Raw genomic sequence first — 27,573 nt, forward strand, 5'->3', positions numbered from 1 at the left:
AAAACAGAACAGCTCCAGCAGGAGACAGTGATGGAGACATGCCACCAAATCACCAGCAGCCAGGGTCTCAGAATGCTTGTGTCTCATGTAGGAGACTAACACTTTGGGGGTCTAACAGTACTAGTATCCCCACGTCCTGAGGAGATTCCCTACTCTCTCTTTTAAAAGCTACTAGGGACAGACCTTTCTCTCCAAGTAACTTATCACAGAGTATTTGTGAGGGTCTGCATTTAGTCTGGAGGAGAAGGGAACATCGCTTTAAATCTCAGTAAGGATTCTGCTCTGAGAAAATATATCCCATAACTTCTCCAGCTTGAGATGCAGTGCCAGCTTTGCTAAGTCACTGCTTTGTCAAGCAATACAGGTATATATTGCTTTCCTCCCAGATTAGCCCCTCTAGGTCCCTCAAATTGCCCGCTGCTCCCTGAGAATTCCATTCAGTTTGCCAGTATCTTCCTGGAGCAGGATGCCTCTGGGTCTCAGAGCAAAGCTGTCTCACGGCCCTGCACTACTGTCTTCCTCATACATTTGCTAAGCTTGGCCTTTGCCTCTTTGTGCCCCAGTTCCAAAGCCTCTACGCATGCTGAACCACATTTTCTGCCAAGAGTACTGTCCTGACTTCAGGAGGGCTGCTGGCACATGTGGTGTGGTGCTGCCTGCTCCCCAGAAGGTATAAGGGCACTGCCCTAAAATCCTAACAACAAGGCTCAATTGCTAGATATCCTCCTCCCATAGAGTGAGAGGAGCTCAGGGGTGAATTGTTGAATTTGGCTTTACTGACTAAGAATGTATGAAGGGAAAAGTTTTCTACCATTTGTACTGCTATTCTTGGACTGCTGCTTTTGAGCTCAATAAATCCCCTGCAGTCCATGTAGAGCAGAAGCAGTATAGGATCCCATCAGCTGCATCTATTTTAAACTTTCTCGGAGATGTTTGTTTATGGCCATTATGGACTGATGTTTTTTCTCAAGACCTTTGAACCAGCACCTATCAGGTGACAAGCAGCCTGTTTCCACAAATAGAGTATCAATGCAAAATTACTCTCGTTCTCCACAAAGCAATGAGTATTCATGTTCCATTTTCCTCGCATCAGTGTTCCACTTTGATCCTGATAATCCAGTAGGCTTTATAGTGGTGGCCATCAGTGAATTTTTATTCCCGGCCTCTGCTCTTGGTCTCCTCAGAACGTGGTGTGTGTACCATCCTCCTCCACCTCAGACTCACTAATTTAGTCATTTCTCTGTTACACATCTACAGCCTCCAGCAGAGGAGGAGCAGCTAATGCCACTCAGAGCTGCTCAGTCCCTGCTCTCTCATCTCTTCCTCCAGTTGTGGGTTCCTTTTTTTTTTTTTTTTTTTTTTTTTCCTTTGCAGTTTCTTCAGCTTCCAGAAAATGTATGTATGCATGGGTGATAACCAGGAGCAGAGCTCAGACAGACTAACAAGTTCAGGTGCCTGCAGTGAGGGCCACAGGACCAGGAGCAGCACCTAACTTGGGCCACTCTGCACATCCACATTCACGTAACCCCTGCTAGAGACAGCAGTAGCTTTCATGGCCAATGGACCACAATCCAGGCTACTGTCCCTGCTCTAGGAGTAGGCTAGGGACAGCTGTCTGTCAGTGTCTAGTGGCTTGCACACTCCAGCAGGGGACAGTATTCCCTGTAATCATTAAACTTAGCAGGCAGTTTCCTCTGGGAAGGCATGGAATTAGCCTGGCTTTTCATATCCCCCTCCCAATATATTTTGTCTTCCTGAATTTAAGAAAGTGCTTGGGGATATTTTCTTTTCAGCAGTGCAGTACCACATACCACAGTGTATGGGCATGAGTGAATTTTGTCCCATGAGCAGTGTTAACAAAACAACATAGTTTTACTTTACAGATTAAATATAATGAATCATTTCTTCTAAACTAAAATTAAGCTTCAAAAAGTTCTATCAAGGTGGGTTTAAAGTCAGATTGTCAATTTCAGATTATTAATATAGAGTTTCCCAACAGTTTCTCCTATGAGCAGTGTTAACAAAATAACATAGTTTTACTTTACAGATTAAATATAATGAATCATTTCTTCAAAACTAAAATTAAGCTTCAAAAAGTTCTATCATGGTGGGTTTAAAGTCAGATTGTCAATTTCAGATTATTATTATAGTTTCCCAACAATTTCTCCTCAGATTTTTCCTGACTCTCCTTCCCCAAACCTGAAACAGAGATGTCATTTCTTCTGCCCTTCATCCCTCACCATCTAATCACTTATCCTTTTTCTTCACACACATTCATCTCCTCATCATCTCAGGCACCTCCCTGCACTCCTAAGAACAGTATAAATCTTACTTCACCACTACGGTTACTCTTACTTCCTCTCTTCCTCACTTCTCAGCTAATTAATTCTTTCTACAAAAGCCGCTTGTAGGTGACTTTTAGTTGCTTATATTACACCTAATGTAATGGGGCCACAATTCTGTATTTGATCTGAAGATACTCATGGGCTGCTCCTGCTCTGCCTGGATAAGCAAAGGGACATGGCTTTCCACAGCACCGCTGACTCTTCTCACAAGTGAGGCAGGAGGAAGCTTGGAGCAACCCCTAGGGCTGTCTTCTTTCTCACCCAGGAGGAGGACTCATGAACCAGTCTTCTTTCTGATCAGCAAAAGGGGCACTTTCAGAGCCAGAGGCCTTTTTTTCATTTGCCAGTGTCCAAAAGAAGTGATGCCCTCCAGCCCAAATCAATTCCCAACTGGGAATCAATGTTGGGATCAAATGACCATGCCATGTCCCAGGAGAGCATGGTGTGAGCCCAGGTGCTGGGTTTGCACAGCGTCACTTCAGAGGGGTCACCCTTGATTTATGCTCTCGCAAGTGAGAGCACACTCAGGCCTGCTGCTGATTTTTAACATTTTGGCTGAGAAAGGAGCTGTGCCTGAGCAAATCTTCCCGAGATAAGAATAGCATTTGCCATCTTAGGGCACAACACAGTTGTCCTACCCTGACGTGGCAACACATTGCGGTGAGATATAGAAGGCAACCTACCCGCTGAGGAATGTCTTCGAGAGCTATTAGTGGAAGCGTATCATCTACAGATGGGCATGACCCAGCTCAGGAGTCTTGTAAGAGGCGGCTATTTTTACCTCTTGATTCTGAGGATAAAGGGAGACGAGTGACTGACTGATCCTCCTGGCAGGGTTAACCTCCAGGCCTCTGCGGGCAGCCCCCACTGCCTTGTCTCCCCTTCCGGGGACAGACTCTTTTCTTGAAAGTCCAGATTGATTGGGACAGGCACCCCTGGGTGTCAGGAGGGGCTCATTCCTCCCAAGCTTGGGCTACAGGAGGCTGTTAAGTGATTGGGAGCTCACAGCCTGGAATCTGGGGCCAGGAGGGAGCTGTGAATTTACTGGGGACACAAGACCAGGCCACAGTCCCGCAAACACTACCTAACTGGGCTTACGAAGCCCTCACGTAGGGCATGCACCAGTCCCTGAGCTTGGGTCTTTCTGCTGCCTATACAATCACCAGGCTGAGTCAGTCTTCCTCAGGGCTTCACACTCACATGGTCCAATGCACCGCAAGGGTGTATCTGGCAGAAACAAATGGTCAAGAGGGTGAATATGCATTAGGTATCTCAAAAAGATGCCGCCACTGAATGTGACGCCACAGCCTTAGGGGATGGATCTGATGCCTGTCAAAATGCCCCTTGGCACAGTCACAGCTTCTTGACCTGTTACTAGCCATTTCTAGCACTACTGCAGCTGGTAACTCGATTAAATTGACAGAGCAGAGGCACAATTATTCATTGATAGAAGGTTTTCTTTTTTTTCTTTTTTTTTCCTCCCTAACAGGCTAATGAACTAAGCTGACTCCTCCAATAACCCCTAGAAGTGTGGCTTTGCAAGGCACTCTCATGCTAGCTGGCCCAGCCCAGCGCTCTCATGAGAGAGTGCAACTGAGCGTAGGTGGAGTGAACAGCCCCTCCTGGACAGCTTGTCTAAAGATCAGGCTGACTGTAAGGTGAAAGCCTGATCCCTGCCTCTTGTTGCCATACGAGGAGGCTCAGGTTTCTACAGTACAGTCTTGCCAGGTGGAGCCTCAGCCAGAATCTTAAATTTGTTGAAAGCTTCTTTCTGGATGTAGTATGGTAGCAGGCTGTGTAGTAGAGATGTCAGCTATAGTTCTCCTACATTTTCCTCAGAGGCTCTCCAGCAACCATTTGTTCCTCTTCGTGCTGCTAGCAGCTGGGGCTCCACACTGAACTATCACTCTGTGCAGAGTGGGCTATGTTTCCTTGGTGTAACTGGGGCTATGAAGCCATCTGATCTTGGCCACATATTTCTTTCAATCTGTTTTATTCTTATTGCATAAAACTGACAGTACACAATGCTGACTGCAGGCCTTCCATACTATCCTGTTACTACCAGCAGGCCATAAGTCTGTAGTGATGCTGATATGCTACAGAAGCCTCAGCTCCCAGCCAGACAGTCCATCATCTACAAACACAGACATCTTATGCCTATGCAGCCATCACAGCCTCCACATATGTTCAGCCTGGGGACTCAGTTCATAGACCCCTGGAAGGCCAAGTCAAAGGGGAAACAGGTAATCCTCAATACTATTCATCCTGGTAAAACCTCTACTTATATAGTGCTAGAACCTGAGGGAAACAGTTGATCATTTGAGCAAAACAAAGTTCCTGCACTATGTCTGCAGATGATCTGCTTCACACGTCTCAGAACAGAATGAACAACTGATGACAGCAGAATCAGTCTGCAAGCTCTCAGGTCTGAGGACACAAGCAAAGAACTGCAATAGGTTTTACAGCAGCCTGGCATTTGACTCATTTGTGATGAACAGTTGTGAGGATGTGAGAATAGGAACCAAAGGATTAACCATGATTTGCCCAGTGATTCAGAGAAATATCTGAGTTTGAGGATGTTTGTATCAAAATTAGAGCTCACTCCTACACTAGACTCATAGATGAGACTCACTCAAAACTGTTCAAAATGCTGAATGTATTTACTGTTCCAGAAATCCTCCATATATTTCTAATTACATTTCACATCTGAAAGACAGTATGCTCACTTGTTTGGCTACTATTATGTGGCAGTTAGGGCCACCTATGTTCCACAGGAATGTAAAATGGTCTTTTTTATGAAATAACAAAGGCTGTGACTGGCTAGGCTTACCAGTCACATTTCTTTGCATAGGTAGGAAGCTTGCACAGTCTTGCTAACTCAGCAATATGACAAATCATGAGTGCCCTGTAGAATGGAATCAAGAAAGGATAAGATGTCACTGAGGGCAGGAGGTAAGGAGAAGCTCAACTTTGGTGATCCCACCTGCGGTCATGTGATGCCTGCACGCAATATTATTAGAGGATGCCAAAGAAACTGTCAGTAAGTGGGAATCCTCCTATCCCAAGCTCTAAACCTTGCAACAGGGGGAAGGGGTGGGGGGGGGGGAAAGCAAAAAAAAAGCCAGCTTTTCACACACCAGTCTTAACTGCATAGCCTGTAATTGTTGCTTCAACAATCTGGTCCAAGCTGACTAGCCTAACTGGAGAAGGAAATAGTGTTGCTGAAATCCTATTTTATTCTGAAAAAATTAATACAGGTTCCAAACTCAGATTCTGACTGATAGTGGAATAATTCTGGGCTTCTTTGGAGAAATTAAGAATTAGGAATGCAGTTTTCAAAAGCAACTTTGTGGTATGTGTCCCTAAACATCATTTTAAAGGGTTCAAACACTTGAGTAATTAGGATTTGTTAAAAGTCTCCATATAGAATGATGGATTGCATATTAACTACTACTCACAAGAGAAAACATCAGTTCAGTGCTCAGCAGAAGGTAGGAAACACTGGAATATTATTAATTACTAGGAAAGAAAGGGAGAAAAAAAAAGAAAGAGTCTCACACAGGATGTACCAATCCAAGGTTCACTCACATAATTACTGATCATACCTCTTAGGAAGGATATAGTTGTACAAGAAGTGATCCAGAAAAGAGAAATAAAGATGGCCACAAGTATGAAATAGCTTTTCTGCAAGTAGAGCATAAACTGATTTGGATTTGAGGGTAAAAAAAAGGGGGGGGGGTGAAAAAGAGAGATGCTCTAAGTCTGTAAAATGGTAGAGAGAGTGAATTGTAGAGAGAATCATTCCCACAACACAGAAGAATCATACATTATTTCTTCCAATGCCAAAACAAACTGAAATTGTCAAGCTGCACATTGCAGAGAAAAGGAAGCACTTTTGACATAATCCAGTTTTAAACCATATAAAACTTTCCCACAGGACACTACAGACACAGAAATCTCAGCTTAAGAAATGATGTAGTAGAAAAGGACAGCTCAAAGGATGAGGCAGACTCTCTTACTGACACAAGGCTATATTTAACATAAGGATGCCCAGGGCTGGCTGAGGCCTGTCAGGAGAATCATCATTGTTGCTGTGGGCCCATAAAGCACAGAGGTGAAGGTGCTGCAGGCAGCTCTGAAGTGCAGAGGGCGACTCCAGATGAGCTTCAACCTAGCACACCGCCTGTTTGCTTCAGAACTGCAAGGCGCATGGGGCAGTGCACAGGCAGTCAAAAATAAGCAATTCTTGTGGCTTCCCGTACTTTCTAACATGGGTGGCTCTGATCACCTCCAGCAAGAAAAGCTGCTAATCAAAGTAGTAACACACAGCTTAAAACATGGAATGAGCTAGCTATTGCTCAAAGATGCATTCATGCTTGCCCAGGTTTCCAAATCCTCATACTCCCAGGAACATGCACAGCTGATACAGAGCTGGTCAGAAGTCAAGGGCTGAACAATCCAACAGCAATGCAGATTTCTGGAAACAATTTGATTTCTATTTGATCTGAACTAAACCTTTCAAATCTTTCTTTCATTTCCCCCCGCAAAACAGACTGACAAATCTAAGAATCTAAGATGCTGCTCAGCCTCCTACTCCCAAAATGTCAAAATAGCGCTGCCTAGCTGTCACATTTATATAAACACTAAGAAGCCCGATGTCTAGAACCTACTAACTGCAATCAAACCAGCCAGCACAAGAAAAAAAAATCCTCAACAACTGCAAGTGAATGTTAAAGTCTCCTAAAACACTAAAACTTTCACTGCAAAATGACTCTGAAAGAGTCTTGGTGATCCATAAAAAAAAAGGAGGGAAAAAAACCAAAACCCACCATTATCTTATTCTACCTAGTATTTGAAAGGCAAGATAGCTTGGATCTTTAGGAATCTTTTTTCACTACCAGAGCTTTATCAGCAGGGTGAAGTGTTAGCCGCACTCTTTCACAGTTACTTTCCTGATAGCCTCAGGAGCTCATCATAGAAGAGTTTGTATGGATTATATAGAGAGCTGACATGTATTGTCACCTGTACTAGTAATGTTTTATAACTGATCTAAATTAAGTTTGCTGTTTTTCAGGATTATGGGAAGATGGAAATGTACTGCAGATACTGCAAAGGAATTTTCTCTCCTACACTCACAGTCAGAGAGGAGGGCCCTGCTATGATCTCATTTCAAAAGGTAAAAGCTCAGTCTTATTTGCTGCTCACAGGAAAAGGCTAAAAAAAAAAAAAAAGAAGAATCCTACCATCAATAATCATTGATCATAACTGAAATAGTTTTACAGAAACAGAGATGTGTTAATGACAGCTTAACTGACACAGGCAAGTTTATATTAAGTGGCACTATCTGGTATTTTGTACATATTAGGAGACAGAGGTAAGGAGCACACAATGAAGAACACATCAGACATTTCTGCACTATAGTAAAAAACCTTTGCCTGCAGAGCTCAGAAATACACTGGTCTCTATTTGCGGTGGAGTAGACCGTGGAAGCAAAACATAACTAAGGACTTCTAAGAGCAACGGAGACTTAAATATGAAATCTACCACAAAGAAGGTTCTTTTCCGTACTGAATATCAATGATTCAATTCTACCTGAAACATTACAAAAGCGTATGTTAGAAGTATCTGCATGTATTTCTCTCTACTTGCTTCTTTATTCCTGGTGACATCTGCAATTTTCCACTCAAGCCACAGCAGTGATTTTACTGAAACATTTCCTTACTCCAGCTGATGCTGTCTTTAGTATCAGCATTTTATTCTATGCCTCTTCCACCTAGTACCTTACCAGATAAGGTAATTTCATGCACAAAGGAGTTCATAAAATTGTGTAGTAGCACAATTATTCAGTTTGAAACACTATGGAACATGCACCAAAAAAAAATGCTCTATTTTATGTCCTGTGAGTCATTCTTTAGGTTTCAGTGAGATAATAAATAAATCAGCTTATGTTGGTTTGTGATGCTATAGATCAGCACTACTTTCTGAAGAGGAATAAAAACATGATAAGAAAATAAAGCTTGTTGAGTATGCAAACCTCTAATAATATTCTATTACCAGTCAACTCAACCTAAGAAATAAAAAGCAAAATTCATCCCCATAATGACTCTAAAATAGAGACCATTTTTACATGAACCTCGGTACAACTGAAAAACAGATGACAGTCCAGACTCTCTACTCTGCACATTGTTGCTGTTGGCAGATTAATACATTCACTCTTTTGTCTACTGGAAGGTGATTCCTGCAAAACTTAAAAAGGAATAAAGCAATTGTACAAAGCAGTCTTTTATTCTCAAATGCAGCATTGCATAAAATTTATCTGATCAACAGCCCTATGCATGGAAACAGGCCCCCTTCATCCCCACCACTTCATTATTCAGCATAGCACAAGTCAGGCTGAGAGTATGCACCAAACCATTTAGACCTGAAGAAAAATGTATTTGCAACCCAGTACTATTTTCCTTCACAGCTAATGTTCAATTATAATAATAATGTTCATAAAGGATAAAGGAAAATTTGTCAAGAAAAAACATTTCACTTCTGTGCTCTAATTAGGAAGATTAGGTAGATTACAGGGCTGGTCCCATGTGTGCAAGCTGCTAATGCTTTCAGTACTTTTCATTGTCTGAACCTAAATAAAAAAGTACTCTTAAGGCTTTCTGCTTACAATATTGGAAGTGCCTCTGCCAGCAGGCAAAATAGTGCAGGAATAAAAACAACAGCAGAGGTCCTCCAAGGATGCCATGGCTCATGTGGCTTTTCATCAAGTAATCACCTTCCTAGAGCGATCATCCTTCACTAATGACTGTCCAAAAGATACAAAGTAATTCTACCAGTGATACAGAGGTCTCTTCCAAATGACTTCCATTTTTTTGCTCCCCAAAATGTTTCACAGAAGTCCCAAGCTTCATCTTATTGCTGAAATCTTGCTGCAAATAATATCCGTTGGGAAGGCTGTTTACTGATTTTAATAATGGTAACTCCACTGAATACAATGCACAATTACAGCCAAACCAACAGTAGATGTTTGCATCAATCTTTGAAATCTTCTGGTTTAGGATCTGTATTTTCTCATGTGAGCAGCAATAGAAGCAGAAACCTCAGAGCTCCTCTTATTCTGGCCATAATAGTCCACAAAGTCACCATCTGGCCCAAGGAGATACATTATTATTGTGTGATCCACCTGCAAGAGAGCACATAGCTGCTTGGTAAAACAGATCCCACATATCTCTCAAAGTCAGCAGCAATAGCGCCCCATTTAGCCTTTAGCTCAAATGCCTGACAAGACTTTTCACCAACAGACTAAAGCCAGATCAGAATAAGTTAGCATCACCTCAGATCTTTTGTTGCTTCAACAACAACAACAGAAGAAAGAGAGAGAGAAAAAAAACTAGTTATATATTCAGGATGGGTAAAAGAATACTGAAAATACTTAAAGCGGAAGGGTCTTCCCTAAACTGCAGGCACCACTCTCCTCAGCACAGATGGGACTGAGGACAAAGTGAGGAGGTACAAGCTAAGGCACTTCCCTCCTCACTCTTTCCAGTTTTCCTCTACCTTTCCTTGTGCTCCATAATCCATTCCAAAGCATTCAAGCTTCTACTGTTAGTATGATGCAAATCCTATATAAATTGAAGTACTTCATTAAACCAAGGGCAAACAAAGGACTAAGAACATCACTAGGTGAGGGAAGCTGTGCATACAGGATTAAGTGAAGAGGGAAATGCAGTGTCCTAGGAGGGGGCTCCCTCTACTGTCTACTCATGTTGGCATTTACAGGAATCATAGCGGAGTCAGAGTGGAGATAGTGGGAAAGAATTTGAAATAATCTACATAAATTTTCCAAGTAACAATATTTTGAAAACTTGAGATATTTCTATTTCTATCTGATTTATATGAAACTAATTCCACTGTAGTTGGTGGTTGGGTGGGGGGGGTTAAACACCACTGCAGGTATGGTCTTCACCTAACTATGATGGCATTTGGTATGAGTAAAGATACAATATACTGAAAACTGAAGCCATGAATCTGCAAGTGCTCAAGTGAGTACATAATCTTAGGCCCACTGGAGAAAAAGAGGCTGTTTGTGAAAGTAAGTCTGCATTTGAATTTATGAAATCATATAAACATTTGCATCATTAGTCATAATAAATGTATTAATGGTATTTCTGAGTCAAAGGATTCTTTGTTTCTTAATTTTTTTTTATTGAAGTATGATTAAGTCAAGTATTTTACTCAAGATTTTTAAATGTTCAAGATATGGTCACAAAACTACCAGGAGCTACAATTTTTAAAAGAATCTGAATCATAATTCAGGTTCTATTATTTTTTGCTATAGTTTCCAATTTGAAAGACAAAGTAGCCTGCTCAGAGTACTTTAACTCCCTCGCCTGTGGAAGATTAAACTATTTTTCATGTATTATTAGTTCCTATTTAATAAGTAAGGACTGTATTTAAAAATGCAAAAAAATACGTAGGAATGATGTAATACTCAATACTCCTTTCAGTCAAAACAAGCAGAGAAGTCTAACCAGCTATACCGGACCTCTTCCCTATCTCCCAGCTGCCTGCAAAGAAAACAGAATCTGCTCCTGCATGAACATCAGCCTTAATAATTGACTGGCCTGAGAGGTCCATGCAAAACAGTGAGGGAGAAGGGAGAAGATCCTCATGGTAGTAAACGAACGTAACAGTAATAGTTACCTGGATACATCTCAGGCCAGCACGCAAACCAGCCTCAAGCTTTCCCTCCTAGATCTGCTATTGCTGTTATCCTCTTTCCAATTTGTTTCAGAGGGACCCAAGCATTCTCTGGCCTACCTGCCCTAAACACATAGAGCTTATTATCTATCAAAACCAAGAGCCAATGCCAAATCCTGAAGAGATTCAGATATATTCTTCTTCCATAGTACTATATCAAACTCTCAGGCTGCTCTCCTGCCTCAAATCTACTGGCTTTCCTTCCCCATTGCTCTCTACTCACCTTCCCCTCTCGCACACTCAAAACGCTCCCTTGTGTTTAGAACAATCTCAGTAAAATCCAGCTCCCTTCTCCCTGCTAACCTAAATCCATCTTCCTGTTTCATCTTGTCTATAGTCACGATCTGCTGTTCTTTTCCTACAGTTTGGTTTCACTCTTCAGCTTCCCTTGAAGCTGCTATCAACCACACAATTTTTTTTTTTGGCCAAATCCATGCACTTTTCTTTCATGGTCATGTTAGAATCCATAAGCAGTTTGCTGACATATCTTACATCATGAATGGCAACCCTCCTTCAGCTTTTGTGGCCTCTTTTCATCATTTCTCTTCAATGTACTCATTTAGCGTCAGATTCTACAGATTCCTTCCCTCACCCTGAGCAGGCATCCTTTGCCAATCCTGTTCCTGTGACCTCTTCTTGGATCTCCACCAGCTCCCTTTTGCAAGTTTGATTTTAGCAAATATCTTTATTTTGGTGCTAGATTGATTTAAATTGGTGTTGAATTTCTCCAGCCAGCCAGCTCCTCTCCTCTACTTAAATGTAATATAATATCCCAGGCATAATTATTGTAGCTATTAAGTTGCCAATATACGCAAAAACAAGTTCTTGATCTCCCAAATAACACCCCTTTCAGTAACTCAGAGTGGTACATAGTGCCAGTGTGATTCTGTTTTCTCTTTATTGAGGTCACATGCTACTCTCACTGTTTCTTTCTGTGTATTAGTTTTTTGTTGCATCTATCTCTTTGTCCACATGGATTATTTGTGACAGTCAGGTTATTATAATCACCAGGGTGAGAACGGACAATACTGTATTAGATCAAAGAACAATCTACTCCAGTATCCTGTCTTAATTAGTGGTCATCTATGGTTGCTTTAAATGAGAGCATAAAACCAGCAAAAAAAAAAAAAAAAAAAAAAAAAAAAGTGCTACTGTCCTTTATTATCTCAGTTTCCAAACATTTGTTTGGATCACAGGCTTCCTGAACTCTACAAGTCTCTCTGTGAACTCATGTAAACTTCTACCATCCCCAAAATCTGTAGCAACAATTCCACTTCTCACCCACCCATTACATCAGAAAATATCTTTTTTTGAATCCATTTTTAGTTTTCTGATGCCCTTTAGTTCTTGTAACAAAATAAAAAAAAAAAAGATCACATAGTGTATACCCACAGTTCTCATATCACTTACACTTGCCTCATTCTTCCAGCCCATTCACAATATGGCAGGTCAGGAAGGCCCTGGCAGCAGCTCTGAGCCCCACAATCAGTCCCATTCACTTCCAGAGAACAAGCTTTTGACTATCCCATCCAGCCTTAGTTTCCACCTTCACACTAGTGCTCTGTACCTATTTTATTCCCACCCACTTTAGCATTACCATGCTCTCCCTTCCAGGAACATTTTACACTGCAGGAACACCTCCACAGTACCTGTAGGCAAAGTTTGCATCATCCAAGTCTCTTGCCAGGAAAACCCTGCTTCCTGGTCTCAGTTTGGCAGGGGATGATTTGTTACTCACTTCACTTTCATTTCTTTCTTTTCCTGTTGTCTTAATTGCCCAGTTCTACTTTCACTTTGTATGCTATTCTATATCCAGTCTTTGGACTCTGCTTTTTGTTGTTGTTGTTGTTAGGGGTTTTTTGGTTTGTTTGTTCGGAACCACTTTTAAATGAGTTTGAGCTCATAAAAGGGCACAGAACAATGTTCTGACTGAGATCTCTGAGACAAAGCTTAACACGTAGATATAACAGAACTCTGTCATGTAAGACTTCAGCACAGATTATAACAGTTGTCTTCCGATTTAAAAGTCTATATTCTGCTTTATCCACAGACTACTATTAGGCAATTACTTTTACTCACTATGTAATCACTGTCTTCATCTTTGGGACCTTCGCTGTAATATACACGGTAAGCTTTGGCCACTTGCTCAATCTGTTCTTTGGTACCAGTCAATCCAATCAGTTTAGGAGAAAATTCTGGAATACGGAAAGGAGACATTTAGACATTTCACACATTTCAGTGAAAAGAACTTTATCAAGATCCTCCTTTTCAATGCTCTATATTTCATGTTATAAGACATCAAGGAAGAAAAAAATAATACCTTTAACATATCTGGCAATAGCTTCTTCATTGTCCCTCTCAGGATCAATAGTGATGAAGAGCGGGGTCAGATTTGGCAAAGATGGAATTCCATCTGTGACAATAAATATTAACATATGTTACTTTCCTCAGCAAACTAAAAACTATCTCTCAGTTCCTTCCAAATTAAGGTTATAATCAAGCCACTGTAAAACGAATCTACATCAATCCTAAATGCCAAAAGAGACTATTTTGTGCAGATTAATTTATATAATGCAAATTCTGAAGGAAGTCAGGGCCATGAAATCCAACACTGTGCCACATGCTGCTACACTTCTCACTGTCTCAGTTGGACACCCTGCCATACTTATGAGAGGTGACAAACTGGCTCCAATGCAAGAAATGCCAGGGCACAATCCAGGGATCAAGACATGATGGTGGGTACAACTAAAACATGCCAGTGATGGTGGAATTGCTGGATAAGTGAAGCCACAGTTCAGGATCTTTTCTCATGTTCCACTCATATCCTCCACACCCATGCTTCCTGTGCCGCATTTTCTGTATTTTAGTTCATCTTTCAAACTGCTTGGTTACTATTATTCCTGTTCTGTAACTCATCAGAAGCTGCAGTCTTAGAAAGCTATTTGTACCAAAATACAGTGATTCTCAGAAGTCAAAAGGTGTATTAGAGTCAGAGTATTCCTAAAAACAAGAGGAAATGCCCAAATGAGGCCAAGAGGAAACTTCAGTCTCATGCAGAGATTCGAAGTAAATATAAAAAGCTAGAGAAGGTTGTCAGGAGAATGAAATATGCGGATTGACAATACATTACTGTGCTAAGTCCAACTAAATTCAGTGTTGTTGCTCCACAGCCTTTACTTGTTATTAAATCAACACTGGATAGACTGCATTTTCCTAGGAACAGGTAAATATTTTTTGCAGATAAACACATACTCAATGAATGAATGTGACCAAGCGAGAGACACCACCCCTCTTGGCAAAAATATTTATCCTGTAAGGGCACTGTTCTCTCTTCTGCTGTAAGCTGCCACTATCACATTATGTTAACAAGAAGTCCCCAGTTCCACAAAGGTCAGCCTCATCATGCTTTAAATATCAGATCTCAGTGACGTTCCACCAACTGGAGACAGATGAATGCACCTATCATCTATTAGTTGATTCACAGAACTGCTGAGGTTGGAAGGGACCTCTGGAGATCATCAAGTACAACCTCCCTGGCTCAAGTAGGTTGCCCAGGACTGCGCCCTTTCAAGTTTTTTCAAGGATGGAGACTCTACAACCTCTCTGGACAACCTGCTCCAGTACTCAGTCACCTTCACAGTGAAAACCCTTTTTTCTTATATTCAGATGGAACTTCCTGTGTTTCAGTTTGTGACTATTGTCTCTTGTCCTGTCACTAGGCACCACTAAGAAGAGTCTGGCTCCATCTACTTTATATTTTCCCTTCAGATATTTTTATGCATTGATAAGATCCCCCCCCGAGCCCTCCTGTCTAGGCTACACAACTCCAGCTCCCTCAGCCTTTCCTCATATGACAGGTTCTGATTCAGATATTGAATAGTAATTAACAGTATTTTTTCCTCACAAGATCATCACTTACCATCATATCTAACATTTTACAATAAACTTTGACCTCTTTAATAATAGAATCTCCATAGTAATTGAATTCACATACCAATTTCTTCCACTACTTCAATCATTTTCTCCAGTTCATCAGGACAGATATCAGGACAATGCGTGAAGCCGAAGTAGATCAGCACCCACTGCCCAAGGTAGTCCTTGTTGGTTTTGGGCTGTCCCTCATGACTGACAAGTGAGAAGGGCCCTCCCAGTAGTGGTTTCCCAATGCCTCGGTTCCGTTCTTTCTCCAGCTCTATAGGAAAGAAAGGAAGATAATGAACTTCCATAACACATAGTCACCCCTTCCCACTCAAGTTTCAGACTCACTTAAAGTCTGAGAGTAAGGTGACCCTGCTGAATCACAGTCCAACACCTCAAAAACACCAAGAACTATCAATGACCATTGTAAAATAAGTCCAACATGAACAAGACAAGGTTTTGAGCAAATTTCTGTATCAAATACATCACTAAATTCCTTTGAAACATAATAGACTCTTTTATTGTCATCCAAACACACATTTCTACTTTTTGTTCTTTAGAGACACACAGGTACGCGGCCCAGTTTGATATTAAACAGAAACATCACTATCCTTTATAAATTCAACATATGTTAGCAGCTATGCTATCTCTGAGTTTCAGTATTACAAATACAAAAATAAAAACAGTAAGCAGTCACTGTGCAACGGATAAATGCATACAGAAGTTACACATATAGAAATCAATGTGCTCAGGAAGTTCTACTGCACATCTGTGTCCCAGATAACAAACACACTTCTCTTTTCCAGCTTTTGCATTGATTCATGCCATGTTTACTCATAACAACACGTATAAGTAAATGTAACCATTTCAACGGTGAGAGTGTATTTAAGAATTTTATAATACTTTATCTTCCATTTTCTGTGACATAAAAGCATTTCTACGCACACACTTGCACAATATAAATCATGATCCAAATTATTCCTGATTTAACTACAGAATAGCAAAATTGAATGTTTTTAATAAAATCTGAATGTTTTTAATACAAAAGTGATATTCTACTTTGATTTTCTGCCTAGCCAAACAGTTTGAAATAACTAAATAAATAAATAAGCATTACAATCCCACATTTAGGGACAGAGTAACGCAAGGAAGAGCACGGTACAGCCACCCGCTCCGCGGCGCGGCTCGACTAAGGCTCCCGCCGGAACGGCCGCGGGGAGGCGGCGGAGCAGCTACCAGACTGCCAACACTCACTCACTTTCCTCTTTCGTTTTCTTCATTTTCTTCATAGCCACCAGCAATCCTCCGCACAGCACGAAGGTTGCCACCAGCGACCGCCAAGACACCAGCTACTGAAAACGAAGCTCGTTAATGCCTTGACCAGGCTGCTCGGGCCGAGGCGCCGCGCAGCTGCCGGCGCCGCCGCACGCCCGGCCTCAGCCCCGGGCACGGCGCGGCCGGGCGCCGCAGCAGCGGGGAGCCCGCTGAGGGGCCGCCTGAGCCCCAGCTGCCGGGCCGCGAGGGCTGGCGGCCCCCCGGGCCTCGCGGGCGGTCGCGGGGAGGCGACGCGCGGGGCAGGGGGGACGCCGACACGGCCGAGCAGCGCGGGGAAAGGCCCCCCCGGGGCGGCGGGCAGCAGCTGCCGCCCACTTACCCTCCTCTGCGCGCCCGCCCGCTCGCCGCCGCGGCCGCCCGGCGACGGGCCGGACAGCGCCCCGCGGGCCTGCGCGCCGGCGGCGGGCGGCCGCAGCAGGGCAGCACGCCGGGCACCTGCCGGCGGCAGCGTCGCCCAGGCCCTAAGCGGCTGCCCCCACGCGAGGGCAGCGGCGCTGCCCAGGAGGCGCCAGGCCCATGGCGGCCGCCCGCACCGCAGCGCCGCCGCCGCCGCCGCCATCTTGCCGTAGCCGCGCCCTCCGCCCCTTCCGGGCGCCGCCATTTCCTTCCGGGCCGGGCCCGCCCCTCTGCCCGGGGCTGCGGCTGCGGCGGCCGCTATGGAAAAGGCGGCGCCGGCGCCGCTCTTCTCCTTCGGCGTTATCGCAGACATCCAGTACGCCGACGCGGAGGACGGCTACGACTTCTGGGGGAGCCGGCGGCGCTACTACCGGCACAGCCTCTGCCTGCTGCAGGCCGCCGTGGAGGCGTGGGCTGCCGAGCAGCCGCCGCCCGCCTTCGTGCTGCAGTTAGGTGACACCATCGACGGCATCAACGCGCGGCGCGGCGCGGCGGAGAGCGCGCTGGAGCGGGTGCTGGCGGTGCTGCGGCGGCTCCCGGCGCCCGCCCACCACGCCTGGGGCAACCACGAGCTGTACAACTTCAGCCGCGACCGCCTGGCCCGCAGCGGCCTCAACAGCCGGCCCGCGGCGGCCGCCGGCCCCGCCGGGGACTGCCAGGCCTACCACTTCAGCCCGGCGCCGCGCTTCCGCTTCGTGGTGCTCGACGCCTACGACCTGAGCGTCCTGGGCAGGGATGCAGCTGCGCCCCGGTACCAGGAGGCCCTCCGGCTGCTGAAGGAGAAGAACCCCAATGAGAACCTCAACAGCCCTGCAGGTACCGCTGGCCTCGATGTGCAGGAGACGGACGGACGGGGGAACCCGTGTACCCGAGGATCCGCTTCCCAGTGTGAGACAAAAGTGGCTCCTTGTTCTTAAACGGCGCTTCCAGAGGCGCTGCTCAGGAAACCACGCTTTTCTTCTTTCTATCTGCTTTCTCTGGTCCCCTGCCCTCAGCTACTGTCTGCTAAGAGCTGAGTCAAGAACAGATTTCTAAGCGGACATGGGACCTGCCCCGACATAGCTGTCTTCCTGCTCAGATGCTTTCTCTATGGTTTTATACTGTGCCAGATGTCTGGCAGTATCGAAACAAAAGGGACCTGTTAGTGTAGCTACTATTGCGGACAGTATCGAGTGAAGTACAGCCAGTCCCATAGTACAGGGGCTCAAGAGTGAAGCTCTTGTGCATGCGGTATGGCCAGCTCCTCCCCTCACACCCCCAAAGCCCACTAATGAGTCATTTACCCTTGTTTATCCAGGCAGCCTGGAGTTTTGATCCAACAGATGCAAAAAGGGCTTTAATAAAGAAAACAATTTATCATATATAGAAATCCACTGAAGAAAGCAAATAGAGAGGTTATGCTGGGTGCATGCACATATACCTGAGCTTCTTTCTTCACTGCAGGACTCAAAGAACCACGCTTCGTGGAGTTTAACGGGGGATTTAGCCAAGCCCAGCTGGACTGGTTCAACGAAATCCTTAAGTGCTCTGATGAAAACCAAGAAAAAGTTGTAGTTATGGGTAGGTCTGTTTCTTATACCTATGCCTGGATGGATGTGTGTTGAGCCCTTGGAAGGGCATCTCGTCTGCTCAACCTACTCACGTGCTCTAGGTGTTAGAACTGGATCCTGCAGTCATTCTCATGTCTTGTTATTGCTGTAGCTGTTGAGAACCCTGTAGTCATCCTTTCACCTGCAAACACTTACTCTCTCCGGTGTTTTACCCTATTTTGAGGACATTCAGAACCTTCATAAAAGTTGTGGGTATGGGAAAAATCACTGCTGCTGTTATGCAGCAAGTATGAAGAGTGTTACTGAGAAAGACAGTTGTTGGTGAGGCTCCGGGGCTGACATAGGAGGGACAGAGAATGGCAAGACTGAAGACTGCTAGGTACTTGAGAAACAACTGGGCGACAGGGAAGTGGTTCTGAGAACCTCGTAGGGAAATCACTACCCACCCCAAAAATACCTAAATGACAACAAATAACAGAACAGCAGCAGGCACAGAACAGGGCTGTACTGGTGACGGCAAGTTAAATGCCAAAAAGTTGTGTGGCCCAAGTGTGCCAGCTGGGGAAGGCACATCGAGTATCATGCAGTAGCTTCATAGTTGCAGTGAGCTATGCATGTAGCCTGTAAAGTAGGAGAAAAGCAATGCTGTTTCACACTAAAAGTGAGCTTTCCCAATCCAGATAGGAGGCTAAACTTCCCAGCAAGAGGCAGAGCATATTATTCTTCAAAGCAACAAACCTGAAACGATCTTACACGCATCAGTGAGTACCACTGAGAGAGGACTCAATATTTAGATACCAAAATGCCGTATAAAGCAGCAGATGAAGGATACTTCTTAAAACGAGAAATCAGAATTTTAAAGATGCACTAAAGAGTTTTCCTGGGCTCTACACCAAAGTGATTCTATCATTTATAGAAAATTCAAAACACAGAGGCATCTGTACTGAGTATTGTTAGCATGTCTGTTATGTACTTGAAGTAATACTTTTCTTTCATTCCCTCTCAACTGCAGGTCATCTGCCCATTCATCCAGATTCTTCAGACAGAGTTTGCCTAGCCTGGAATTATGAAGATGCCCTTTCTGTCATACATGCTCATCGGTGTGTGGTGTGCTTCCTTGCAGGGCACCTGCACGACGGAGGCTATTGTTTAGACTCTCATGGAGTTCATCATCTGACTTTGGAGGGGGTTATTGAAACTCCACCAGAAAGCAATGCCTTTGGAACTGTTTATGTTTATGATGATAAAATGATATTAAAAGGAAGGGGCAGAATTTCAGACAGAGTGATGTATTACTGACGAGGGTAAGCAGATGAATGCAAATATGCTCTTCTTTAGGAATTACCCACACCTAAAACATAATAGCATCTACTGCAGCAATAGGATTGAGCATATCTTTGGTTATAGAGAGATCTGCTTAAGATGATCCTTATACGTTTTTCCTCAAACCTTTTTCTTGCGGATACAAAATTTTGTAAGTTATGTTCTTGTAAGAAACCAAATCTAGTGTCTTCTTGCAGAAGAGAGGTGGTCAGTAACTGTGAAATAAATGTACTTGATTGTGAAGTTTGGACTCAAAACACCCAATCCTGACTGGATTGTTACTTACTGTGAGAAAAGAAACCATATTAGCAAGGTTATCTTTAAAATCCACCTTTTTCTTTTTGATACTGCTCAGATACATGACATGCGGAACTGTTCCTGCTCATCAGCATTTCAGCTTTCCAAAGATCAGTTCAGCAATGTCTCCAGTCTGGCAGAAGATTTTATCCGGTGGCCTAATAGAGTTGTCTCAAGATAGCTTTTTTCCCCAAATTACTTTGGTTGTCTAAAGCAAGGCCTTCGGCCTTGAAGGAAAACAGAGACCGTTTGTGCTACGTCAGTGCTGTACTGAGAGGCCTAAGTTAAAAAACATCAAGCCAGGAAGACAGTGGCATCATATGATGCCACAGATGTTTTGGCCGTAATCTACACATACCTACCCCTATTAGCTTGCAGCAGTATTAAGCTAACAGACCCTGACTTGGGAAGACTTAGTAAATACATGCTATTGTGCTGCATCTGACCCTATATTGGCCCTCCCCCAGCCACCTTGCATGTCTAGTGTATTCACCTGTGCTTCCTTTTCCAGGATTAGTGATGACAGAGCATGCTTCCTCTGTCTGGAGTGCTGTATATGTTCTGCTTTTTAGAAACAGACATTCTGTGAAAAGCAGAGTTGTGATAGGGACTGTGTCTGCTGGTGGCAGTCTTGAGCATGCATCTCACAGAAAATAAATAACACAAGTTTTCTTTGAATTTCCTTTAGAAAAATAATATTTATTACTTTATAAAAACAGTAATTTTTAGTTAAAGATAATAGCAAAAAAGATGAGTAACAATCTTGAAATATTTCTTCAGATATATTTTACATGTGATTATAGCACAGAAATAGAAATACAGATTTAAGTTTTTCAGTTAGTCCCATTAATGGACCATCCAACCGGATACCCATAGGTTTTAGAGCTGCAAATAATTACCTGTTGAAACAAGAAGTTTGCAACTTATTTTTCCCCCAAGTCACAGAATAGCAGATTTTGCAAGGTGCCAGGTGTCACAAGAGAACAGACCGGGAATGCCAGTGTATCTGGAACAGCTAACATCAGAACATGCTCGGTCAACAGTACTTTGAAAAGGTACGAAGGAGCAGCTCGAACGATAGTTTCTTTAGAAAAAATACCCACTCAGGTTCGACAGCATTCTTCTTCCAGTCCTCACCAGCAAATCTCAAAACTGCATTGTGGCAAGCAGGCAGACGTTCTTGAGTCCTATCATACCGATACTGACCTTGCATTAAAAATTGAACAGCAGAGGCAAGTAAGATCAGAATATTTATTGTGTATATTCTCCCATCTGATTAAATCACTGTTTTACAGTGAGTTGGCCAAGATGCTCGCATCTCTTTGTTCATGTAAATGTACAGCCACATGATAAAGGGAAAGAAAGAGACCAAGATTGCAGTGATCAAACGAATTCCACCCAGTGGATTCCTACAAAAGAACAAATACAATAGTGCTATTTCAAACCAGACTGCTTTACCACACTTTCATACAGGGCTGTGGTTGATGTGAGAGTCTATTGTGGCAAAGGCTCTCTACTATCCTTAGCCAATATAATGAAGCTCATGTAGCTTTATAGCAGCATCCTTTGCTCAAGATGTTACCACATGCCAGCAGCACGTTTTTCTGCTGCCTTCTCAGGCAACATAAACCAGGTGAAAAAAGGCACCCCTGTCTGCATGGTGGCATCTGGGACATGTTTTGTCAGCACAAAGGTACTGTTTGGCAGATTGTTTTTTTCATGCTCCCAGCATGGAGTACTTACATGTTGTCAAGAAGCTGGTTAACTAAATACGAACATATGAGTGGATTAAGAAAACAAAAACAAACTTACTTTGCTGAACTGCGACAAAGAATCATCCATATTGTAATAATCAGCAGACCAGACAACTCTCTGAAAAGCCAAGCAAAAACTAAATCAGAATATAATGCATGCGGCTGTTTGCTTATGAAAAATAAAAGGGTCCTCCAAAAGAGTAGGGCAAGAATATACTCGCTCCCTCACTATATCGTAGGTCATTTTATTTTATTAGGATTGTAATTTTAAAGACATTTGCACTGAGTAACTTTGCCTCACATCACAAACCTGCAAACATGTAACCCAGCCGTACAGCTGGTTCAAGGACTCAGCAGAACCTGCCAGCTAAGCATGCTTATGGTATCATCTCAGAGAGTTTTTAACACTTTATAATGCTCATCTCTACAGTTCTAGTAACAGAACATAAGGCTACTTGACAGTGCTACCCTTGTGGCTTTTGAAAGACAGAACTGCCCCTAATTACATCTGAATGACCCCACCAGGTGGAATTCAAGCAAGATGATTTACTGTCTGTTTAGCTCTTTTGTCCAGCAAATTGCTGGCCTGTAACAGTGATTGATCCTCCTTGGCTTGTCTCCTCTGGACCAACATTACTCACTGCAACAGCTCAGCAAATAAAGCTCAGCCTAAAGACGACCTATCAGAAAGTCAAAGCTACCTCAAAAAATGGCCTGATGCACTGAATTCACGCAGAGAAAACTCATCACTCACCTGCCTTCCTCTTCGTGTAAGAGGTTTGTTCGAGTGTAAGCAAGCAAAGAACAAGCCAAGAGAATAGTCCCAACAACACAACCAGCAGAATGAAAATCACAGAGGGTCCTCCACACAAGATTATCTGAGGAAGAAAAACAGACTGGCACTAACTGCAGCGTAGCATGAGGGATACCCTATAAATTGAAGAGCGTTGGAGTTGCTGCAAAACCTCCAGCCTCCAGCAAACACACATGCCTTAGGCAGCAAGGGTGGAAATGATACCAGCATCTTTACGACCAAGGAAAGCTGCTAAAAAATACTGTTGAAAATTAAAGAGAGCGGATGTGAGGCTTGTTTTCCCAGCAATGCAATTTCTTGTCAGCAGTACCTCAATGAAAACAGCTTCAGATTCTCCCTAAAAATAAAACAGGCCCCAGGATTCAATATGCACAGAAAATGAGGAGGAGGATTACAAACGGAAATTCCCTTAAGCAGAAGAAATGGCTTTCTGAGAGCTCATGGCAATAGCCAGACTCTCAGCAGTGATACCAGAGAAACACCAGGACTCTAGAGGAGCAATTACCAGCTCCTGCCAGCCAGTCACCTAGGATAACGAGCAACTGCCACACTGCCACACTGAAGAAAATTCATCACCTTCCTTTACACTCCCAGATAAAATGCTGAAGTTTTGTCTGTGATTATTCGCAACATTCATGACATCGCTGTGGGCTGGGCACTGATGTTTTAAACACGGAAGTGCTGATGTTACGAGAAAGCTGAATAGACCCAGGGATTCTGCTGGTTTTTCATGTCTGTCCCCAGGTTCTAATGGGAGAGAGGTTAGCAAACAACATAGGCTGTTTGCCAGCTGACCTCAGTAATGTCAACAGCAGTTAAAAAGTCTTTTCTAGGCACTGACCCCCGCCAGGCAAGCATTAAAGATGATGGGCTGCCAAAATTCAGGAACTCAGTCTGTCTTCCAACTTTGTTATCAATTCCATGGTAAACTAATCATTTGGCTGAGCTCACTAGAGCTGTGGAGAGGCAAGGTCTGGGTCTTCTATGGTCCTGAGTGACAAATGGCCTTTAGTGAATTTACATGAATATCCAGCTACACACCAGTTTTGCTATTTGTAATCTTTATTTCCCATTGATCTTGGGGTGAGCAACAGAAACCTATTTGTACGTTTAACATGCAGGTTCTCTTTACAAGGCAAATGCCACATGTTGAAGCTACATATCACACAAATAAACCTCCCTTGAAATATTTAACAACACAGACAACAACCCTTTTATTTTTATTTTATTTTTTTTCCCGAATGCTGCCACCTTACATGCTTACCATGGTCCAATTGCTGAGAGACTTTAATGGTATGATTTGTGGTAAGAACATGCACTTCTGAACACATTCCTTTTTGGCTTAAGTGTGGTTTTAGTTTATGCAGAGTAATATTCATCCAGATGAGATAGTCACTTTTTGCATACAAAAATATTTTAACTATTTTTAAAAAAGTTAGAAAAATTAAAAAAAAATAATTATTTTTGTGAGTCTTGGGTCTAATCTGATCTCATGGTCTCTCTCTACATGTAGTGGCTTTAGCCTGATTTTGCCCTCTTAGCACACATCTTGGAAATTCAACTACAACAATGAATCTCTAAAAGTCTACATTGCTGTAAATGCGCTTTATGTGGTAGTCATAATACTTAACACTAAATAATGCTTCAGCTCTTCAAAGTCCTGTACAGAGCTTAACTGCTTTTATAGGAGATAAGCGAAATAACAATTTTACAATGTGGATTAAACAATCTGCTAATGTCAATGTCAGAGCCAGACTTGTGCTTCACTTAGAGAACTGTAATTGGAGTGCAATGATAAGACTATCCCAGTGGTATGCCTTCTGCAGGGGTCCTATGAGTTACATTTCTCTCAGACATGTCCAACCACAAATACTTAAGCAAAGGCCATCTTTTCTAGAAACAGGTTACCAGCAGGCAGTGTTTCCATGCAGCCTGATCTTGATCTCAGACTCAATAAAACCAAATCTTCCAGTGGGTGAACCTTGACCAGAAATTCTGTTTCACACACAATATCATACCTGTTATTGAGGGGTTAAGGCCAACAAGGAGCGTAAGGGTAGCCGGTACAAAGTAGACAACCTGTTAACGAGACATACATTTACTCTGTAGCAAACCTCAGCAACATCAGAAAGTAGTAGCATTCATCCAGGTGGATACTTTTGCTTTTAGACTAGCTTCCCGTTCTTCTCCATAGTAGTTTGTCAGATGCACAAAACAGTTGTCTGTCCTTCTCTCCCTGGCATGCCTCTCAACCAATAGTGCTCTTTTATGTGCAACAACCCTGAATGCTTCCCCACTCCCCACCCAGTATCATTGCACCGTACAGTCTTAAGACAAACTGAGGTCCAAACCTTGCACCTCAGCTTCAGGAGAACCGGAGTCCTCACTGCCTACCAGTTCTCTCCACAGGTCTCCAGCGATGCTCTGCATCCCACCTTCCCCTCGCTCAGGCTGGTCTCTGTGCTGCAGTTTCATCCTCCAGGGAAAGCCCTTAAGAAACTCCCCTCTGTACCCTGTGCCCACCTGTCTGCGCTGGGTGGTTCTCCTTGGAAAAGTTAATGCAACCTAACCAGCTCCAGATAGCTGGGATCACCTACACAGGGAAAGGGCACAAAGGGACAGCCCCGACAACGCGGCTGCTCCTGCCACTTGCAAAGACGATCCTACTTTGCACCCCCAGCTCCAAAGCCGATCCATACTGAATCAGAGCCACCATGCTGTCCGCATGCCTGCGGAAAGAGAGGAGCGGCAGAGCGGAAAGAGAAGAGGGAGTTTTCCTTAGGCTTCTTCTCAGCTTCAACAACTGATGTGAAGATGAGAGGCACTCTCAGGCCCAAGGAAGGAAGAACAAGACACGCGGTATCAGCACAGGAAAACGCGGAGATAAGTGCAAATCTGAGGTGAAATAAGCAAGCCTGGAAGTACAGTCAGACCTCGGCCATCACCACAGTAACACCTCAGTGATGACGTGGGGAGAAAAGAGACCATTTCCCAGGGATCTATCTGCTCTCCAGCTACAAGCAGGGAGCGGGTTTTCACTCCTCCAAGGCCTGTTTCGAGGGGAGCACCCTGAGGCCTCCGACAGCCTGCGGGGTGACAGCATCCCACACAGCGCAGCCCCCGCGTTTCTGCCCTCCTGCCGCCCTGCCTCCGAGACCTGCTCGAGGTTTCCCAGGAGGAAGACGCCGAGCCATACTCACCATCCAGAGTCCGGCGTCGGGGTCATTCACCTGCGGAGAGGAAGCAGCCCTCAGAGCGCGCTCAGCCGTGTTCCAGGAGGCGGCCGGCCTGGCGACACGTCGCGGGGAGAACAGGAGCCCCTCGGAGCCCGGCAAGCCGCAGCCTGGGCCCTGCGGGGCACCGGCAAGCCTGCCCGCAGCCTCCCCGGCCGGGCCGGGCCGGGCCAGGCCCTCTTGCCACGGGTCTCACCTGCACGGCGCCCGCCAGCCCGAAGAAGGCGGCCATGAGCAGGTTGCAGAGCCGCCAGAGCCGCCCCATGGAGCCGCCGCCCGCCATGGCCGCACCGAACGCTGCTGCCGCAGGTTCGCTGCCGCTGCCGCCGGTTCGCCGTGGGCGGGGCACCGCCTCTGCACAGGCTGGCCCCGCCCCCGCGGAGAGGCCCCGCCCCGCCCCCGCGCGTCTCCCCGCCAGGCCCCGCCCCCGCGAGTCGCCCGGGCAGAGCCAGGCCCTCTCCCCGCCTCGCCAGGCCCCGCCCCGCCCCCGCGCGTCTCCCCGCCAGGCCCCGCCCCCGCGCGTCGCCCGGGCAGAGCCAGGCCCTGTCCCCGCGTCGCCAGGCCCCGCCCCCGCCAGCCTCCCGGGCAGAGCCAGGCCCCGCCCCCGCGCACACGCGCCCCGCCCCCGCCAGCCTCTCGGGCAGAGCCAGGCCCCGCCCCCGCCAGCCTCCCGGGCAGAGCCAGGCCCCGCCCCCGCGTCGCCAGGCCCCGCCCCCGCGTCGCCAGGCCCCGCCCCCGCGCACACGCGCCCCGCCCCGTCCCCGAAAAGTGGCCCCGCCACTCTAGCCTCCGCCGCGAGTCGCGGGCGGGCGGCCAGGCCCCGCCACCGCGAAATGCCCCGTCACCGCGAGCCGTGGGTGGGCAGCCAAGCACCGCCATCTTGCAGCGGTCCTGCCAGAGCAGGCCGCAGGCGGGTGGCCAGGCACCGCCATCTTGCAGCGGTCCCGCCAGAGCAGGCCGCAGGCGGGCGGCCAGGCACTGCCACCTTGGAATTGTCCTGCCAGAGCAGGCCGCAGGCGGGCGGCCGGGCACCGCCATCTTGGAGTTGTCCCATCAGAGCGGCCCGCAGGCAGGCGGCCAAGCACCGCCATCTTGGAGCGGTCCCGCCAGAGCAGGCCGCAGGCGGGCGGCCAGGCACTGCCACCTTGGAATTGTCCTGCCAGAGCAGGCCACAGGCGGGCGGTCAGGCACTGCCATCTTGTAGTTGTCCCGCCGGAGGAGGCCACAGGTGGTCGGTCAGGCATTTGCAACCTTGGAGTTCTCCCGCCAGAGCGGACCGCGGGGGGTGGTCAGGCACTGCCACCGCGGAGTGGCCTTGCCACCGCCGGCCGCCATCTTGGAGCTGTCTGCAGGGGTGGGCGGCCTGTGGGCAGCTCCGCGGGGGGCTTTGGCAGCGCCAGGCGTCGGGGGAGGAGGCAGCTACTGCCCGGCTGCGGTGGAGTGGCAACCAGAGCGCGGGGTCCGTGGAAAGGAGCGGTGACTCACGCCACTGCAGCAGCTCTGCCAGGGAGAGACTGTGCTGCAGGTTCCGTAAAAGAACAGAAAAAACAGAGCTTGAGAAAGATATTTCTCAACTGAGTAAAGCTATATCCTGTCCCATTCAGCAGCAATTTCCCCTCGTCTTCCTTTTGCTGCTCCTGTCCTTGTGGAAGCCTTGTTGCCTTTCACATTCCTTGCCAGCTTCAACTCCAGGTGGTCTTTAGCTCTCCTAATCCCATTTCTGCATACTTGAACAGTACCCTGTCCCTGCACACTTCTTGTACACTTCCTTGTTAGGACTGTGTTTAGCCAGGAGCTCCTTGTTCATCCTTGCAGGCCTTTTGCTGCCTTTGCTTGATTTGCTGCTTGTTG

At 45.5% G+C, this 27,573-nt stretch overlaps 3 protein-coding genes across 3 annotated transcripts; 1 reads left to right on the forward strand and 2 right to left on the reverse strand.

Moving 5' to 3' along the window:
• Positions 1-8,611: 8,611 nt before the first annotated feature.
• LOC134148892 (protein SCO1 homolog, mitochondrial) lies at positions 8,612-16,934 on the reverse strand. The gene is made up of 6 exons (XM_062591504.1): positions 16,675-16,934; positions 16,279-16,369; positions 15,097-15,294; positions 13,423-13,515; positions 13,182-13,297; positions 8,612-9,525 (listed from the first exon to the last, which is right to left on the reverse strand). The coding sequence occupies exons 1-6, from the start codon at positions 16,912-16,914 to the stop codon at positions 9,397-9,399; spliced, it is 867 nt and encodes a 288-aa protein (XP_062447488.1). The 5' UTR covers positions 16,915-16,934; the 3' UTR covers positions 8,612-9,396.
• An 8-nt stretch (positions 16,935-16,942) lies between these two features.
• ADPRM (ADP-ribose/CDP-alcohol diphosphatase, manganese dependent) lies at positions 16,943-19,888 on the forward strand (the record flags this gene model as incomplete). The annotated part of the gene is made up of 3 exons (XM_062592115.1): positions 16,943-17,567; positions 18,195-18,311; positions 19,314-19,888. Coding segments are annotated over 3 exons (1,029 nt in total), but the record flags the coding sequence as incomplete, so codon positions are not given.
• Positions 19,889-20,639: 751 nt separating this feature from the next.
• TMEM220 (transmembrane protein 220) lies at positions 20,640-26,070 on the reverse strand. Its single transcript, XM_062591505.1, has 6 exons — positions 25,919-26,070; positions 25,690-25,719; positions 24,508-24,568; positions 22,430-22,553; positions 21,734-21,793; positions 20,640-21,330 (listed from the first exon to the last, which is right to left on the reverse strand). The coding sequence occupies exons 1-6, from the start codon at positions 26,003-26,005 to the stop codon at positions 21,198-21,200; spliced, it is 495 nt and encodes a 164-aa protein (XP_062447489.1). The 5' UTR covers positions 26,006-26,070; the 3' UTR covers positions 20,640-21,197.
• Positions 26,071-27,573: the final 1,503 nt, after the last annotated feature.

The sequence above is a fragment of the Rhea pennata genome, chromosome 19, assembly GCF_028389875.1.
Source record: "Rhea pennata isolate bPtePen1 chromosome 19, bPtePen1.pri, whole genome shotgun sequence".
Lineage (NCBI taxonomy): Eukaryota > Metazoa > Chordata > Aves > Rheiformes > Rheidae > Rhea > Rhea pennata.